Source organism: Poecilia reticulata, chromosome 5 (genome assembly GCF_904066995.2).
Source record: "Poecilia reticulata chromosome 5, P_reticulata-male-v2, whole genome shotgun sequence".
Lineage (NCBI taxonomy): Eukaryota > Metazoa > Chordata > Actinopteri > Cyprinodontiformes > Poeciliidae > Poecilia > Poecilia reticulata.
In genome coordinates this window covers 4,491,635-4,507,690 of record NC_088834.1, presented here as the reverse complement: position 1 = coordinate 4,507,690, position 16,056 = coordinate 4,491,635, and the positions used below count along the sequence as shown (strand labels likewise).

Genomic DNA, 16,056 nt, shown 5'->3' with positions numbered 1-16,056 from the left:
AATAGTATTTGACCATATAGCATTCCCAATGTGGGACAATAAAGGACATTTCTATTTGTCATGAGATCCATTGAAATTCCAAAAAAGTTGGAAAAATAAGAAATTTGAACTGATGGTCAAACTAAAATCAAAGTGAATTATTAGCAGATATTTAAACTGAAGGTCAGCTTAAAACATCTTATTGTAATTAAATTTTGACATATAATTATTTAAAACAAGAGGAGACAAAAACATTTTTTTTACATATCCTTTATTATAACAGTAATAAACATAACATACAGAAAATAGGTTTGGTCCATGAAAAATGTTTGCAGATTCACACAGCTCTACTGTCCACTCAGTGTTTTAACATCTCAGAGGTTCTCCAACTCACACACCGCCCCAAACCCACATTAGTGTATTCTTTGAATTAATAAAACTCACAAGTCAAAATTGTTCCCAACACTCTTCTTAACCTGCCACGGGGAAACAACCCGATTTGCAGGAAGAAACTAGAGTGCTTCTTATCGACCTCAGTCACCGTTTCTCTATATATTAGCGAAATATGTGAAATTAATTTGACAGGCAACATAATTTTGAAAGCATGTTGCTGTAAAGAGAGGTGGTTCAGTGAATTTGAGCAACAAAGAGCCAAATATCCGCACTGGCAGTCGGGCCAATTAATATAAATACTGTGGCAACAATCAAGAGTAGACAAAAACTTAAGACAAAGATAGAGATCAACTTCATATCCATCTGAAGTTTTTATTTTTGCTCAGTATTTACAAAACTAAATAGACTAGAGGTACCCATACTAGCTACTTTCATGATTATCTTTACTATCTAAGACAAGTATGGATGTAATACATATTTTTAAAACAAAGATCACTAATAGCAAAAAAAGATGACTAAACTTCATATCAAAAGGAAACATAAAAGAAAGAAAGAGAGAGAGAGAGAGAGAACCGTCGTAATTCAACAGTGTTCTCCCACGATTCACTGAGCCGTAAAATGCCTCACACACAAACCAACACTGCTAAAATCCAAGTGACACACAAACAGTCAATATGCAGCAAAGAAGCCGAACTGATCACAAACAGTCACGATCAATATTTACCTCCAGGGGTGAACACCTGAAGGCTGGTGAGGAGCGCAAAAGGTCATTTTAGTCTCAATACAACAGAACAAAGGAGCAAAAGCGGTCGCAACATTTTTTCCTGGGAAATATTACATTTAAAGTTTCCAAGGACAATCCAACATCTCTCTGCGTTTGTGTCAGTGTACCAAATACAAAAGGAATGTGTTTAAGCTAACCAAGCAGCAGAAAAATAAACCTGTGCTCAGAGAAATGTGGCAAGACAAAAAAACAACAAAAAAAAAACTTTACATAAAACCTAAAAGCAGAAACTAACCTAATCGTTAATCTGCATAAAAAAAAGAAAAAGCAACATCATATTTAACAGTAAAGTCGTTTGATATCCATTCTTTCAGAGTTTTAACAAAAAATTTGCAGACTTCAGTTTGAACACGCACACACACACACACACACACACACACACTAATCAACTCCAACAGCACAACTTGGCCCATCTCTGTCCTGACGGGATGTTTCATGGGGAAAAACCTCTTCAAGTGTTCCTGATTCCAAGCGCCTGTTCCAGCTCCTGCCGCCTCTGCTGGACCTGAAAGGAGTCCAGAAAAAAAATAATCACCAGAAAGAATGCATTAAGGCATTTAGGGTCAGTGTGGAAGGAAATAAAGACTAAAACTAAATAAATCTGTTAAAACATTACCTTGGAGTAGAAGTAGCGACACACCGCCTCCTGAGCCCACGGCTGATAGTAAAACTCTGCTCTCCGCTCCTCTTCTGGGTTTCCCACAACATCTGTAATGGTCTGGAAATGAAATATTTTTAAAATTATATATTTATATTACTGAATAGGATTCTGTCTCAACAGGAACTGCAGCTGATGAAAAGCACAGGGTCTCCGTCAGAAGGACCGGTTTCATATTATTTTAAATCGTCCTCCTGTGCTGCAACCATCCACCCTTTGTTCTCTCCCATAAGAGTCAAATCAAGATTATTTATGAATCACATTTCAGCAACAAGGCAGTTTAAAATGCTTTACACCATAAAACATCATACAGTCACCACTAGTTATTGCATAATGTTTACATAATCTAAATGTTAGATTATGTAAAATACCATGATCAAAATTATCAAGCAACTGAACATGAAATTTACTGATCAATGTTCCTAGGAACTGGTCTGAGTTTATTTCTGGAATACTGCATTTAAAGAGATGATAAATGTTCGTGGTGTTTGGCTTCTGAACCCTCCTGAACAGGTTTTATTGTTTTTTTAAGGATGCACTGATTTCATCTGAAGACAAATCTCAAATCTGCCTAGAAAAAAACAAAAAGATGGAATATTTTCATACAGAAATATATTTTATTTGAAGACATCTAAATGCAAAAAATGTTCTGTCATGAAAGAAAAAAAAAAACGATGAGTCACGCCAATTTACTTTTGTAACGCATTGTGATGTTTTAAGAGCATCCTGTGTGCAGAAACGGGCAGTGCTGCGTTTTCATCTTTTTGAGCCCTTAGGGAATTTATTCTGAATAGCACAATCACACAGGAGGGCTTACTCAGCCTGAACCCATCTGAAAAACTGGCATTATAACCAATATCTATGCTTCAGAACTTCAGGAGAGAGAAATATCTTTCTGAATTCAATCATGTGTCATATCCTGTGTGGAAAATAACCGAAGAGAGCCGAGGGAGGATTTCTGTAGCTAAACTTGCGCGGTATTCGCTGTAACATTGGAGCACAGATAAGCGGGTCAGTCTGAGGTCATGACACACAAACTCACCTTGAAGTCCCTGCACTGGGACTGAAGCCAGTCGTTGATAAAGCCCTGAGGATCCCTGGCAAAGCTCAACATGAACTCCCTCTGGGTTTTCAGCTGGTTGATGGTCTCAATAGTTTCATGGATCTGAGGAGAATTTGACAGCGGAGGATTTATTCAGTCATCATAAATGTACATATTTGATCAGCGCTAATCAAACAGAATATCAGAAGCACTGATTATCGGAGAACAAGGGCTGCTTTAATAACTTCCTCATCCAAAAAATGCTGCATCAGGAAAACCCTTGAAGAGGTGTCTCCAAAGTGTTTTTTTATGAGGGGTAGAGAGGCTGATAAATCTCTCTCAGAGTGGTTGTTGTCACTATTTTAATCTGTAATGCACCTTCAGACACGAGCTTAAGATACAACATAAACAGAGCTTTACATTTTTAAGGGTCTGCGCAGAAGTTTGTAGGATTGAACATTTCTCGGATTTGTTTCCTGTAATGTGCGAAAGCGCCTGCTGATGGTCCTGAACTGTTCCTGTGGCATGTAGGCGATGGAAAGGTTGTTAAAAAATAAAGGCAGAGTCCCACAGGAATAAGCAATCCTCACCAAACTCAAAGTATCTTAAGAAAATCAGAGGCGAAGCCCCTAAATAGTAAAAGTCTTTCCTGTATCGTTAAGCTGTCTCAGAACAAAGACAGGCCAGGGGGACGTCCTTCAGCAGGACAGCTTTAGGCCTCATCAGTGTGATTACAGGCCTCACTGTCAAGGTAATGACTGCTAGCAGGAAGACGGGCAGGAGGAACAGCAGACAGCCTGAAAATTGCACATGCAAATGTGCAGAGATGGTTCAGATAACTGAAAACGTGTTGGACAACAAAAAATAAATAAACGAAAAAAGGTTTCATTTACTGGTGCACCGACTGATGTGTTCTGGGAGATCACAGATCTTTAAAGTGTCTTTGTTTGGTCGATACTGATTTTACCTTTTAAGTAACCGACAGTCAGGTGTCAGAAGGTCAATGTTTTGGTGTTATTTTACTGCAATGCAAACCTGTCTTACCTGCACATGAGGTAGTGTTCTCAAATATAAAAGAAAAGTTTAGAGCATTGATGTTCAAACTACTATAGTAACTAAAAACATATTCAGTTCCTCCAATTTTTCTCATCTTAAAAACAAAGCCTCTCAAAAATTAAATGCACATCAGCGTTTTGCTTCTCAGAGTTTAAGGTCAGGAGAGGACAACCTTAAAAAACACCAATAAAGTGTCCTGACTTTTAGGTTTTCTTGTAGTGCAGTAAGAAAATAGCTGCTAAAATGTAAATCAGTTTAATGGATAACATCAGTTTCACATTAAAATATTTGCAAATCGCCCAAAATGAAGGAAATCGGGGCTGATCAATTGGTGTAACTCTAGTTTCACTTTGAATCAAACGAACCTAAATCTGCCTCAGGAATAAAAAAAAGAAACAGAGAGAGAACTCTGAATCTTTAAAAATAGATGCTCAACAGAGTTTGAGCTCAAAACTGACTAAAACCCTAAATACTATTTGATATCATCTGTAAAAACATGAAAATACTTCAGCACAATTCCTTCAGAAAACACCCAGACGGAGTAAAAACTAGGAATTGCCTCAGAAAGCTGCTAGACTCTCGGGTCGAGGTTCTCACCTTGTTATCCAATCCTGCTATTTCCTGCTGACTGGCTGTGGAGAGCAGGAATGAGTTCATCTGGGTCTTCAGCGTGTCGTCCACCTCCACGTCAATGTCATAGCAAGCAGTCTTCTTTTGATCATTGGGATCCACACTGATGAGAAATATTACCCATCAACTCTGGATTTCACCCTTTCCAACCAGGACTTACAATAAAAATGGATTTTCCTCCAATCCTTCTACTTTGATTTGCCATTTTGTTTAGAAAATGTTTTAAAAGGTGTTTAACAAGACAAATTCAAATAACCTCAGTAAACATCTGAGTTTACGTCTGCACAATAAACTCAAACATGGTTGTCAGCGCAGCGTCAATATTTACACAATAACAGCTCCAAACGGCTGTTTGGATGTAATTTTGGTCAGCGATTTTACTTCAAGGCCCATGATTTCATGCTCTGCATGCCTGTGATATATTTGTCCAACGGTTGAACTCAAACTGCTCTTCACAGACAAAACTTAACACAACTCATGCAAAAATCAAGTGATTTAAAAAAAGACAGGAAATAAATATGTGGCACTAACATATTGATCTAAGACATAACTACAGTAACTAATGTCAGGCTTTTTAAATTAAGTCTGCATAAACTTAAGAGGCATCGTTTGAATCCATTAAAACACGTTAAATTCACAAAGAGCTTCTGCCTCTTACCTGATCACATGGTTGATGATGATTGGTTCTGGAGGCATCAGCAGAGCATGCAGGCGCTGAGGGATTTCGGAAAACTTCATTCGCTGAGTTTCAAAAATCTAAAGAGGAAAAAAATAAACCCCAGTTATTTCAAAGTATTCACAAGTTTCAGATGCCAACAGCTGTTTGGCTGAATCAAGCACTGACTAAGCAACAGACACGAAGCAAAATATGTGTTTACGTCAAGAATATTCTGTATGTTTTATCTACAACTGTAATCCCTGCTGCTGTTTCTTAAAAAGGAATGAGAGTTTTAAATATTTCTGTGCTCCTTTCAATACCGCTAAGCTCCACTGTTGTAGCTGAAACAAATGAAAGCATACTTTATATAAATATCATACATTTCACACATGGAAAGTAAAATAAATCCTTTTTAGGTTGTTTATCTTGGCAAAGAATTTGTGCCAAAATTCCTGGGAAACCAGAAGGACACCAGCAGAACTACAGCCGTACAAGGACACAGAGAGGGAGAGTCAGACTGTAAACAACGAGAAGACAAGAACCAGATCCACTCCGGCACAGCATGGACCCATCATGATCACACAGGTTTTATTGGACATATTAAAATCGGTGTTAAGTAGGACATTAAGTGGAGAAGTTGTCTACTCACTTGCTGGAGGTATTTGTCACAGTTGATGAACTCGCGCTCATGCGGATCTTGGAGTTTGTGTGTTTTGACGTACTGCCACAAAGCCTGGATGATGACAGGTCTGGTCTGAGTGTGAATGCCCAACATGCGGGCCAGTCGGGGGTCCAGCTTGAACTGGGGGGGCTGAAACATTGACCAAACACAAGGTCATTTAAAGCAAAACGGACCGAGCTTTAAATAACTCCAGCAAAACAAAACACACCTGGTAATCCAGCATGAGCAGGACGGTGCAGCGAACTCCCACATCACCGGGCCTCTTCACCTGGAAACCGTCCGTCTCCTGGGTAGTGGCCGTCCTGTGCCACTAAGATAATGCACACAACATTTCAGGATATCTTAGATTTAACAATATTCAACTCCTACTGTAGCAAGACCAGGATTTCTGCATGTTTCAAACATTTTAACTCCATTATGGATGAAATTTAGACCTACATTTCCACAGAAACGTACAAACTTTGTCCAGGCGAATGGCCATAAATTTACACTCATGCAAAAATGCTACCTACTTCGCTAGCAAGGCTATATTTGCAATTAGTTAGCAGTGACTCCAACCGTCTCGAGTCATGAATGCAATGAAGATGTCTGAGTGCGACTAATTTCTGCCTGAGAAAAAAAATCCCACAAGAAAAAAAAACATAGAATGTAGAAGATTAAATAGTTAAGATCTGTGAATTTAAGTTAAGACATTTTAAATTAAATCATTTATCTAAAGTTCACTTCAGATAAAAGAATTTAAGACTTTTTAAGGACGTGCGAATACCCTGAATTTCACAATCGTCTAATCTACTTTTCTAAAAATAATCATAAGGAAGAATAAAACAAAATGACAGAACGACAAGCAGGTCAGTAAATGAAGGAATCAGTCGTACTTCCACAAGGTGATTATCTGGCCCATACAGGTCTTTATCCAATTCGATCACAAGCGACTTAAAGAAGGAGGAGAACTTTCTCTTTTGTTTGGTAGCTTCATACTTGGACACAGCAGTCTGCAAACAGGATGAAACAGAAATGTACACATTTGTTTTAAACAGAACAGTATACAACCAAAATTAAAGTGTATATCAGTGCAACAGCTTACATCTTCTAATAGTCGCCCTTCAACACGCAGCTCCCATGATGCAACTGTGCCTTCTCCATCCTCAGCATCAGGCTTCGCAGGATTGAAGGTGTTGGATATAAAAATGCGAAGCTTTCTCTTTTGCTGTAGAACCATGCAAGAAAACATAAACTTTATATTTTATAATTACATAATCAACAATCAGCTTGATTAAAAACAAAGTGTGTAACGCTCTGCAGAAAGCAAACACAGGAAGGACAGTCAGTGTATGAGCTACATTTGTAAGACAGGTTTGACAGCTTTACAATGGCACCAACACTTTCTATATATAAACATGATATCCAAAGAGCTTCCACAACACAAGGAGATCATCATTTTATAAACCCACATGAGCAGAAACAGTATTGTGAAAACAACTTGGAAGCAGAAGCATTTACTGGATAATAGCTGATTAGTTAGATGGCTAAAGAATTTAAGAGAAAATACCTTTATAGGCCTTTTTAGGGCCTCCTGAATGTCGAGCCGTTTGCGCATGATGGTCTGATCCAGCTTCCTCTCAAAAGCCAGAAGATCCATGTAAGCCTGAGACTCTGGGACCAGCTCTCTGATCTAGGACCAAACAAACAGGGACGACGCTTCCAGCTTAAAGGGAGCACATCATGCAAAAATCCACTTTTTTTAAATCGCTTTAATACATTTTGTTGTGTACTTGGAGTCTCCAGAAAGGTTTAACAGAGTCTCTCCCATTACTGCGTAGATATTTATATTCTACTGGGACCATATTGTTCCATCTGTTCAATTTTCTTTATTCCTAATTACATTTTCTGAAGTCCTCTTTGTTTGCAAGCAGCACTTCAAGGATGATTGTTTCAGCCTCCATTGACATGAAGAAGGATTTGCTGAAAGACTTCCTCTGTTTAAGGGGTCAGTTCCTTCTGTCTATGGAAACGACGGCAATAATGCTAAAATGGCAATATGCTTTATTTTAGACATGAATCAAACTATAAAAATGGTAGAATGGGGTGTATTTAAAGAGACAGCACCAACAGGAGTTGCTCTTAGATGGGCCTAATAATGATTGATGCCAAAGCATTGCAGTCCCACTTAATGTCGGCAACAACTCTATGAATTAAATGGCAAAATGAAGAATATAAAGTATGACAGATCATTTTCTGCTCAGGAAAACCAAAACTGCCATTACAGACAAACCATGTCACAACACGTACAATTTTCAGAGTGAATAGAAAAACAGAACAGTGGATAACAAACCAGGCTATTTAAGCATCAAGTCGAAAGCTTTAAATAACATTTGAAGCATTCTTTTGTTGCTTTTTTAAGATGTAACCTTTTCAACTGAGCAAATATTGCAAAAGCCGATATACAAAAAATAAACTAGCATTTTTGTGGTACACCATCATGTTTAAATGGTATTGTCAAAAATCTTAACCAAGTTATACCAACTGTACTGACCTACTTTTTCAGTCCAAGAACATTCTAACTAAACCTTTTCTAAACAGCGAAGGGCAAGTAAGAGTTTAGTTGAAAAACTTCATAATTCATCCAATTTCCACAAAGTAAATACTCACCCTCTGAGGTAGAATTTTATCAGCCATCTTCTTCTTCTTTGTGCTGTAAAAAGCAAATAAAAATGGATATGAGTGCAAGTTTGCTTTAATCTGAGATCTCTCATCATAAAGAGACCATAAAGAACCCCCTCCCCCCCTCCCCCCCCCACACACACACACACGCACACACACAGAGAGAGAAAACAGTCCGAGCATTACCACCATAATTAAATTCCTCATTTAGACTGGAATTGAATCAAAACTGCGCTGCGGCCATTTAAATCCTGCAGCTGCAAACATACGAAATTAATCATGTAAATGAAAGACAAACATTTTCCATCTGCCTTCCAATTTAAACAAAGCCACTTCATCTTGGCTTACCGACTAAAAATAAACTTCGAGGTGTGTTATATAAAATTTCAATGGTTGGATCAATGTGCAATTTGATCATTAGCTTTGCAAATTGATCACCGGTTACCTGGTGTGGTCTAAACAAGTCAACAAACAAAAACTGCTTAGCATATCTGATGAACAGTTCAACAGTTTCATCAGAGGAAGATTTTCCGTTTATCCATCAAACAACATTTTAAAAGTTGGATTTATACTTCATTTAATAAGTTTTTCCTTGTTGTTGAATAAGTCACTGAGAAACAGTGATTGTTTGCATAAACAGATATCTGCTCTGCTAGTAAAACATTTTTTTTTAAGTATTAATGCTCCAATGGAGATAATGAAACTGCAGCTCTCAGCATCGATCTTTCTGCTTCCTGCACGGCTGATTTGGGACAATCTGAGGAACTCACTGCTGGTTGCGGTTCTGCTGCTGCTGAACCTGCTGAATCTGCTGAGGAGCGGGTCTTTTCCGGGACGGGTCCATCACGCCGGGCATCCCGGGGCGAGACACGGGGCTGCTGCCGTAACCCGGTGGGCCCATGGCGGGGCCCTGCGGGGTCATACGGCTGGATGGGGGCATGCCCGGCCTCTGAGAACAAAACACAAAACAGATCGTTAAGAAATCCTGCTGAATTTCACCATAAATAATGAATGAAAAGAAGGTTTTCAGGTGTTAAACATGAACTCCTGCTGTACTTCTTACTTATATTTTCATACCCCAGCTGGTAGAAAAACAGTCTCCAGTTTTGCAAAGTGTTGTAGATTTGAGGCGCTCATTTGTACCAAATGTGACTAAAAAAAGTTTTATTTAATGGAGTGATTTAGTTGGGGATACAAGATTTATACAACCTTTAATCTATTCTCTTGGCAGTAAAGGAAACATCCAGTTAAGCTGAGGACACATTTCTCTTCCCTTAGATTTTCCCCACAATTTACAGTTGGGTAAAGAAAGCACCAGTCTGCCATGGCTAGTTCGCTTAAAAATCTGACACTGTGACAAAAGGAAAGATTTAAATCTTTTAGTGGTGCGAAGGGAAGCGACTCGACTTCATCTCAGTCACAGTGAATCATCATGTCTGAAGTTTCTGAGCTGAATCTGGATGCGGTTGGTAAATATGAACTAATTATCGACCTGACTAACAAGCTGTCAACAGAGAAACGGAGAGAGTGTAAAACCCACTGTGGACAACATCAATGTAAACACACAGGAGCTTCTTATAAGAAGGAAAATTTCAAGATTAAATGTTTGAAATTTAGATGCAAATCAACCCAATACTTAAGAGTTTACAGGAAGGAAGCAAGTCAGTTACATAAACATTAAACTGAAAGATCATTTAAAATGCACAATAGTCATTTTTGTTTTTAAATGTAATTTTCTGAATGCAGGATTTGTAATAAAAAAAAAATTGAATAAACTACTAAAAGGCAAAATTGTCATCCATGTTTGTCTACTTCTCCATCTTCTTAGTTTTAATAGCAGTTGGCAAAAATGTTTGCAAAGCAATTAAATTGCCGCATTTGCGATAGTTTTGTGTTCCGTTGGTTTCAGTTCATTTGACAAATCGTGCAGTCTGTCATCTCTCATCACATGCAGACGTGAAGTGTGTGACATCAAGTCTTTTAGTCATCATAAAACATCTGCTTAAACTAGCCTGACATCGTTTACTCAAATTATTTTAAAATCTTTAAAACACTGGAGCAGATGTTTCATGTTTGCTCATTTACTCAACTACCGGCAGCCTGCCAAACATGAGGAGCAAATAACTGTTGGAGGCGCGTTGAATCACTGCAGTATTAGTTTGCTTGAGCAAAGTGATAACTAAAGCAAATGTGATGATTTTAATGGGACTATTTATAGAAGTACCAACAGCAATCAGTAAATAATGAAATCTCTGCAAATGTAGCAATGACAAAGACAAAAATACCAAAATATAATAATAAGGTCTTTTATTAAGTTTCTTTACTGAAAATAAGTTTGTGTGGACTCCCAATGTTAAATAAAAAACTCCATTAGAGGTGCACCGATTCCAGGTGTCTGGTTGATCATCGATCTTTAAAAAGCCCCAGACTACCGGTTCAGATTTAGGCTGAAACCAAATTTTTGCCTGGAAAATATCTACAAATCAACCAAAATGAAGGAAATGGGAGCCAATTTATTGATGCACAATTTGAAAAATATATTTCCAGGGCATAAAACTGGTTACGAAAGTCCAAATTAGTGATATGTTGATATAAAAATTTTATTCAATATTGATATTTGATATTTTGTGCCACTATGCACAACATTTCAAAGCTGTTATGGTTGATAACCGATATTTACCGATATAATATACATTTCTTTATCCTTTTGACACCATAAAAAAAAACACAACTCCACTGACATTCAGTTAAAATCCCAACAATCCTCTATTGCAACACCATCACATGATCACACAATACCACAAAGGCCTCCCTAAACATACAAGAAACAATGAGATTGAAAACATTAGTTATCAATATCAGCCCATTTTACTGATGGCAAACATTAGAGCATTAGTAACATCAATGGTAACCAATGTTAAAGCCCATATATTGTGTATTCCCAGTACAAATAATAATAAACAATTTTCTCCAATATCTGATGATGTAAATGTATCACCTAACAAAATCATAACATTTTATGTTGGACTGCAGCATCTAGGTGTTTTGGTTTTAGCACATTCAGCAGCCATATTTTCAAAATGTCAAACCTAAATATGATATTTTCAATCAAAAAGGATGCATTTGTATTTAGGGAAATAATGGTACATCAGCATAACTCTCACATTAAAAAAACAGTTATGTTTGCAAATAACAACCAACATAAATCCCATACAAAAGTTCCTGTTACGACTCCAAAGAACACAAAGCTTATTTCCAGTGTCAAACTGACCATTTAGCTTCACTTTTACTTCCTTTTAATAAATAATATTGTTATGAAGTACACAGTTGTTCACGTAGCAACAACATAAATGCATGCAAAATTAACTTTAAAAATACCTACAAGGTTCATACATCAGTGCAAATTTTAAAGAATTTGTAAAACCTAAAAGTAGTGAACATTAAGGAGACATACTGGGTGTGTGTAGGCATCACCAGACAAGCAAATTCTTCCCATGCTTCCCTGACAGGCAAATACAGAGTAACAACCTCAGCCAACTCACCAAGCCATGTGCTAGAAACTCAAACAGACGACTTCTTGTGTTTGACTGCATGAGTGCAGGAGAGAGGAGAAGATAAACCACGAGCCGCTGACTGCAGCGCTTCCTCCAGCAGAAAGTCCAGCAAATGGGACAGATGAGAGCAAAACACACCTTCGTCAAGCGGTGCTGGAAGGGAGGAAAAGTGGCCGACTTCAACAATATAGGCTCTGCCTTTTCCACACAACGCGTATGAGTAGGCAGAGGGAGACTGCATGGCTTTCATTTAGTGCTTTTTACACCGAGCATCAGTACGACCTTGCATTGCCTGAGAACAACTAGTGATGTGCAGCATTCAGAACAAGAATCCTCTCTTTTTTTCCCTCACTGTGTTGTGAAAGGCTGCCTGTGTGAGTGAAAGCAGCCAAGGACACTGGAGGAGAAAAAAAAACAGAGAGAGAGATGCAGCATCTTTTCTCTGAACTGTGCTCCACACTGACTGCATTCTGCAAACCGCCAATAAAGGATTTATCATTTCAATCATCACAATTTGCACCGTATCAAGCAGCATTATGGCTTTGAATTAAGACAAAACCACAAGCAAAAGGAAAATCTATAAGCTAGAAGATATAAAAGAAGTTATCCAACGTGACCATGAGGGATGATTTAAAATTGTGTAGTGACAAGATGAACGGCAAATATTAAAAAATACAAACACTAACCTCTCATTTACAGCCGATCGCTAAGCAACACGTGTTACCAGCTTACAGAAAACATGTTTGCATTACTCAGTCTCAGTCTGACTCTGATAATGTGATACGACACAAGAAAACCAGCCAACTGAGCTTTTAAAATAGCGATTTCTTCGTTTTGTATGTCCGTCATATTCATATGGAGATAATTTTTATTAAATTCTAATACATTTTGCTGGATAATGACTGGAATGACAATCCTTCCAGAAGTTATTGCGATGAACAATAATGTTGCTTTGTGCAGATTTTCAAGGAATATAACGCCGATAATAATGAAAGAAAACATTCTCAGAGCTCAATAAGCTCTAAGTGTTATGATTTAACACCTAGTAAATACGTTTTCACCCAACCGTATATTATAATTGTAAAGCTTAACGCCGGACAAAACACTTATGAAACACTTTAATTACAGTGTGGTTAATGCAATCAGTGAATGCAAATTTATATGTCAAGCTATGAAGAGCTGAAATGCCATCTTTGCTAAATTGCAGGTGTGGCTGAACCACCATGCTGATTTTCTAACTGCAGGAAAATGCAGTAAAATTTGCCCCAAGCACAATTTATTTTGCCAATATGAAACTGATTTCTTTCCAATGGAAAAAAAAATAACCTGATTTGTGTCACTTATCCAATAGTTTTCAAAGAATTCAAAGTCAGAACGGTCATGTCGTATTTTATTCAATCTTAACATCACTGAAGCGAGACGCTTCATAATTCTGCACCAGAAGAACGCTGAAAATCTGGACGTAAAAAGTGGCTGCAAATCATAATCATGAACTCATGAAAGAAGTCTTTGTCAGTGAAGGCATCACATCACAACCACACCACCCATGGTCCGACTCCACATCGATCTCGTGAAAATCCTGTTGGCTCCTATTGCTGAATAACTTTAACATTAATCGACAGAAGGAAGCATCTGTGTACGCAGATCGCCATGAGTTATGAACTGTTCAAACAGAAGTCGGATTACAATTGCATTTTGTTAGAAGCATGTGCAAAAATAATAATAAAAAAAATACACACACACATATGGAGTAGAGGATCACAACCTTCTGTGTGAACATATCCTAAGTATCAATTCACATAAGCCTTAAGGACATCTTGTTTCTGATTTAAAAAACAGCAGATTTTAAAGTAATATTCCATCATCTACTTGTGCTCTGTCGCTATGATACTAAAAATAAAATCATATCCCTCGGAGAGCTGGAATCAGAACTATAATCAACAGAAAATGGCTGTACAACAACATTTTCTCAACACAATATTTAAATAAATTCTGCTTGAGATTTGATTTTAATTATTATCACCATAACTTTTATAAATACTTAACTACAAAGAGAAATAAATTAACATACAACGGTTCACACTGCAGCTGTTAACTTTTATAAAAATGTGTTTTGGGCACATAATGGCTAGAATACACATATGAAACAGCAATGCATCCACAGATGTCGCATAATGCATTGATTATATTATAATAGGCTGGCGGAACATGTAATATTCCTTTGACACAATGTGTGCACTGCTAAATGTCCAAAATAAACAAATGTTTATTTTTTTTCCAAATATGTCTGGTGAATTAATGATAATGAAGAAAAGCCAGATGGTTGTAGATTGTGGCAACACATTTAATTAAAAAAGTGTTCTTAATCAACCATTAAATGTTCTTTTAATGGTCCAGACTAACCGCGCATTCATGATTATATGCAGAAGTTAAAAAGTAAAATAATTTTAAAGTTTAAAGTGATACAGATGTTTAGGGGAGATGATGATATATAATTATATAAAAAATTCTAAAAGATAAACAGACATTTTACAGCTCACTAAGACCTAAAACCCATCCACGTATACAAAATTTTCCCCAGGGAGCATCGTCAATTTATCGCATATCAACCAAAAACAGAAAATACTAGTTTGACCCTCTTCTGAACTTTTCTTATCGGAAATCTGGCTTGTAAAAGTCCTGATTCCAGTGGAAGCTTTCAACTTAAAAGTAGTTTTGAGTTTAAAACTTCTGTGCATCACACAGCCACGCCTCATCAAAGCAAGATGCTAAAACGCTAAACTTACCATCTGTGTAAATTTTATATTGCTCGAGTCCCTTCTTTGTGGAAAATACTGAGCCAGAATGGGGGGAAAAAATGACCGAAGCGCAGTTAGCAACGTTAGCAAGCTAAGCTAAGGGCCAGTTGGGACTAAGCTAACTTTAATGTTAGCAAACTGCAGGGAAACAAATTCAAACTGGAAACTCCGACCATAACTCAAAGTGAGTGATTAAAATAAGTCATCGGCTGACTCCATCTGTTAGGCAGTGGTAACTTCGCTTTGAACTGTGGCGGAGGATAGTGTTAGCCACTTGTGACAAAGCAGCGGTGAGCTGCTTTGTTCTAGCGGACTGATGGAGCGATAACTCACCGGGTACCCAGGCCCGGGCATCGGAGAGCGGTACATGTGGTTCTGTGCGCCTGAAGTCGGTCCCATTCTTCCAGAGGGAGTCCCAGGTCCCATACCTGGCGCTGCGCCTGGTACCGGTGGCCCAGGTCCCATTGCTCCACCGCCACCAGCAGTCGGTGTTGACTGAAACCCCCCTCTGGCCGCCATCTCCTCCCTGAATATCGCCGCCGGTGCTGGAGCGCAGCTACCGCGAGAACGAGACCTCCGTGAAGCGTGACGTGTTTATCAAAACACAGCGCCCTCTGCTGTTCATTTTCAGTACAAATGCAAACTGACGGTGTGAGAAACTGCCTTTCAAAAGTATCAATATCTCTTTAACTTTTTCACTTTTTCTCACGTTACATCCACAGACTTCTGTGTATCGGTAATTTTATTGTGATAAACAAAAAAGTAGTGCATAAATGTCAAGCGGAAGTAAAAATGACACATGACTTTTAATACTGAAACGTAAAGCGCTGTTCCCCAACATCCCTTCCTCAATAAAACAATTAGCAAACAATTGCCTTTGAGCTTCATCTAATTAATAAACAGTCTATAGTGAGGTTTGTGCAGCTAAGCTGACTGACCTGCCAAGAAGAGCAACAGTGAAAAGGTCAAAATGCTCATGGTATCTCTGGAGAACATGCAGAGATCCAAAGGTCAGGTGTCAACAGAACATTTAATATGTGTTTTATAGAGAACATAGCAATCAGAAAGAGAGTACACTGTTGAGTTGAGACCAAAGCAAACAACTTTAGCCTATATGTATAATGCTGCATGATCCTGAACACACCATAAAAAAACTTAAGG

The 16,056-nt window shown here is 38.0% G+C and overlaps 1 protein-coding gene across 2 annotated transcripts; it reads right to left on the bottom strand.

The window, feature by feature from the left end:
- Positions 1-264: 264 nt before the first annotated feature.
- smarcd1 (SWI/SNF related BAF chromatin remodeling complex subunit D1) lies at positions 265-15,456 on the bottom strand. 2 transcript variants are annotated; one of them, XM_008408901.3, is made up of 13 exons: positions 15,229-15,456; positions 9,314-9,492; positions 8,532-8,574; positions 7,432-7,554; positions 6,967-7,089; positions 6,758-6,874; positions 6,091-6,192; positions 5,850-6,011; positions 5,201-5,298; positions 4,510-4,645; positions 2,857-2,979; positions 1,773-1,874; positions 265-1,661 (listed from the first exon to the last, which is right to left on the bottom strand). In XM_008408901.3, the coding sequence occupies exons 1-13, from the start codon at positions 15,412-15,414 to the stop codon at positions 1,608-1,610; spliced, it is 1,548 nt and encodes a 515-aa protein (XP_008407123.1). In that variant the 5' UTR covers positions 15,415-15,456; the 3' UTR covers positions 265-1,607. The 2 variants fall into 2 exon arrangements, with proteins under 2 accessions (XP_008407123.1, XP_081462975.1); XM_081606849.1 differs by lacking the exon at positions 15,229-15,456 and adding an exon at positions 12,086-12,242.
- Positions 15,457-16,056: the final 600 nt, after the last annotated feature.

Excerpts from the sequence above, each read along its gene's own strand:
- smarcd1 (XM_008408901.3), bottom strand. The coding sequence starts at position 15,414 with ATGGCGGCCAGAGGGGGGTTTCAGTCAACACCGACTGCTGGTGGCGGT. Across the intron at positions 6,875-6,966 it reads AAGGGCGACTATTAGAAGAT|ACTGCTGTGTCCAAGTATGA; the intron begins GTAAGCTGTTGC and ends TCCTGTTTGCAG. Across the intron at positions 1,875-2,856 it reads CCCAGTGCAGGGACTTCAAG|ACCATTACAGATGTTGTGGG; the intron begins GTGAGTTTGTGT and ends TTTCATTTCCAG.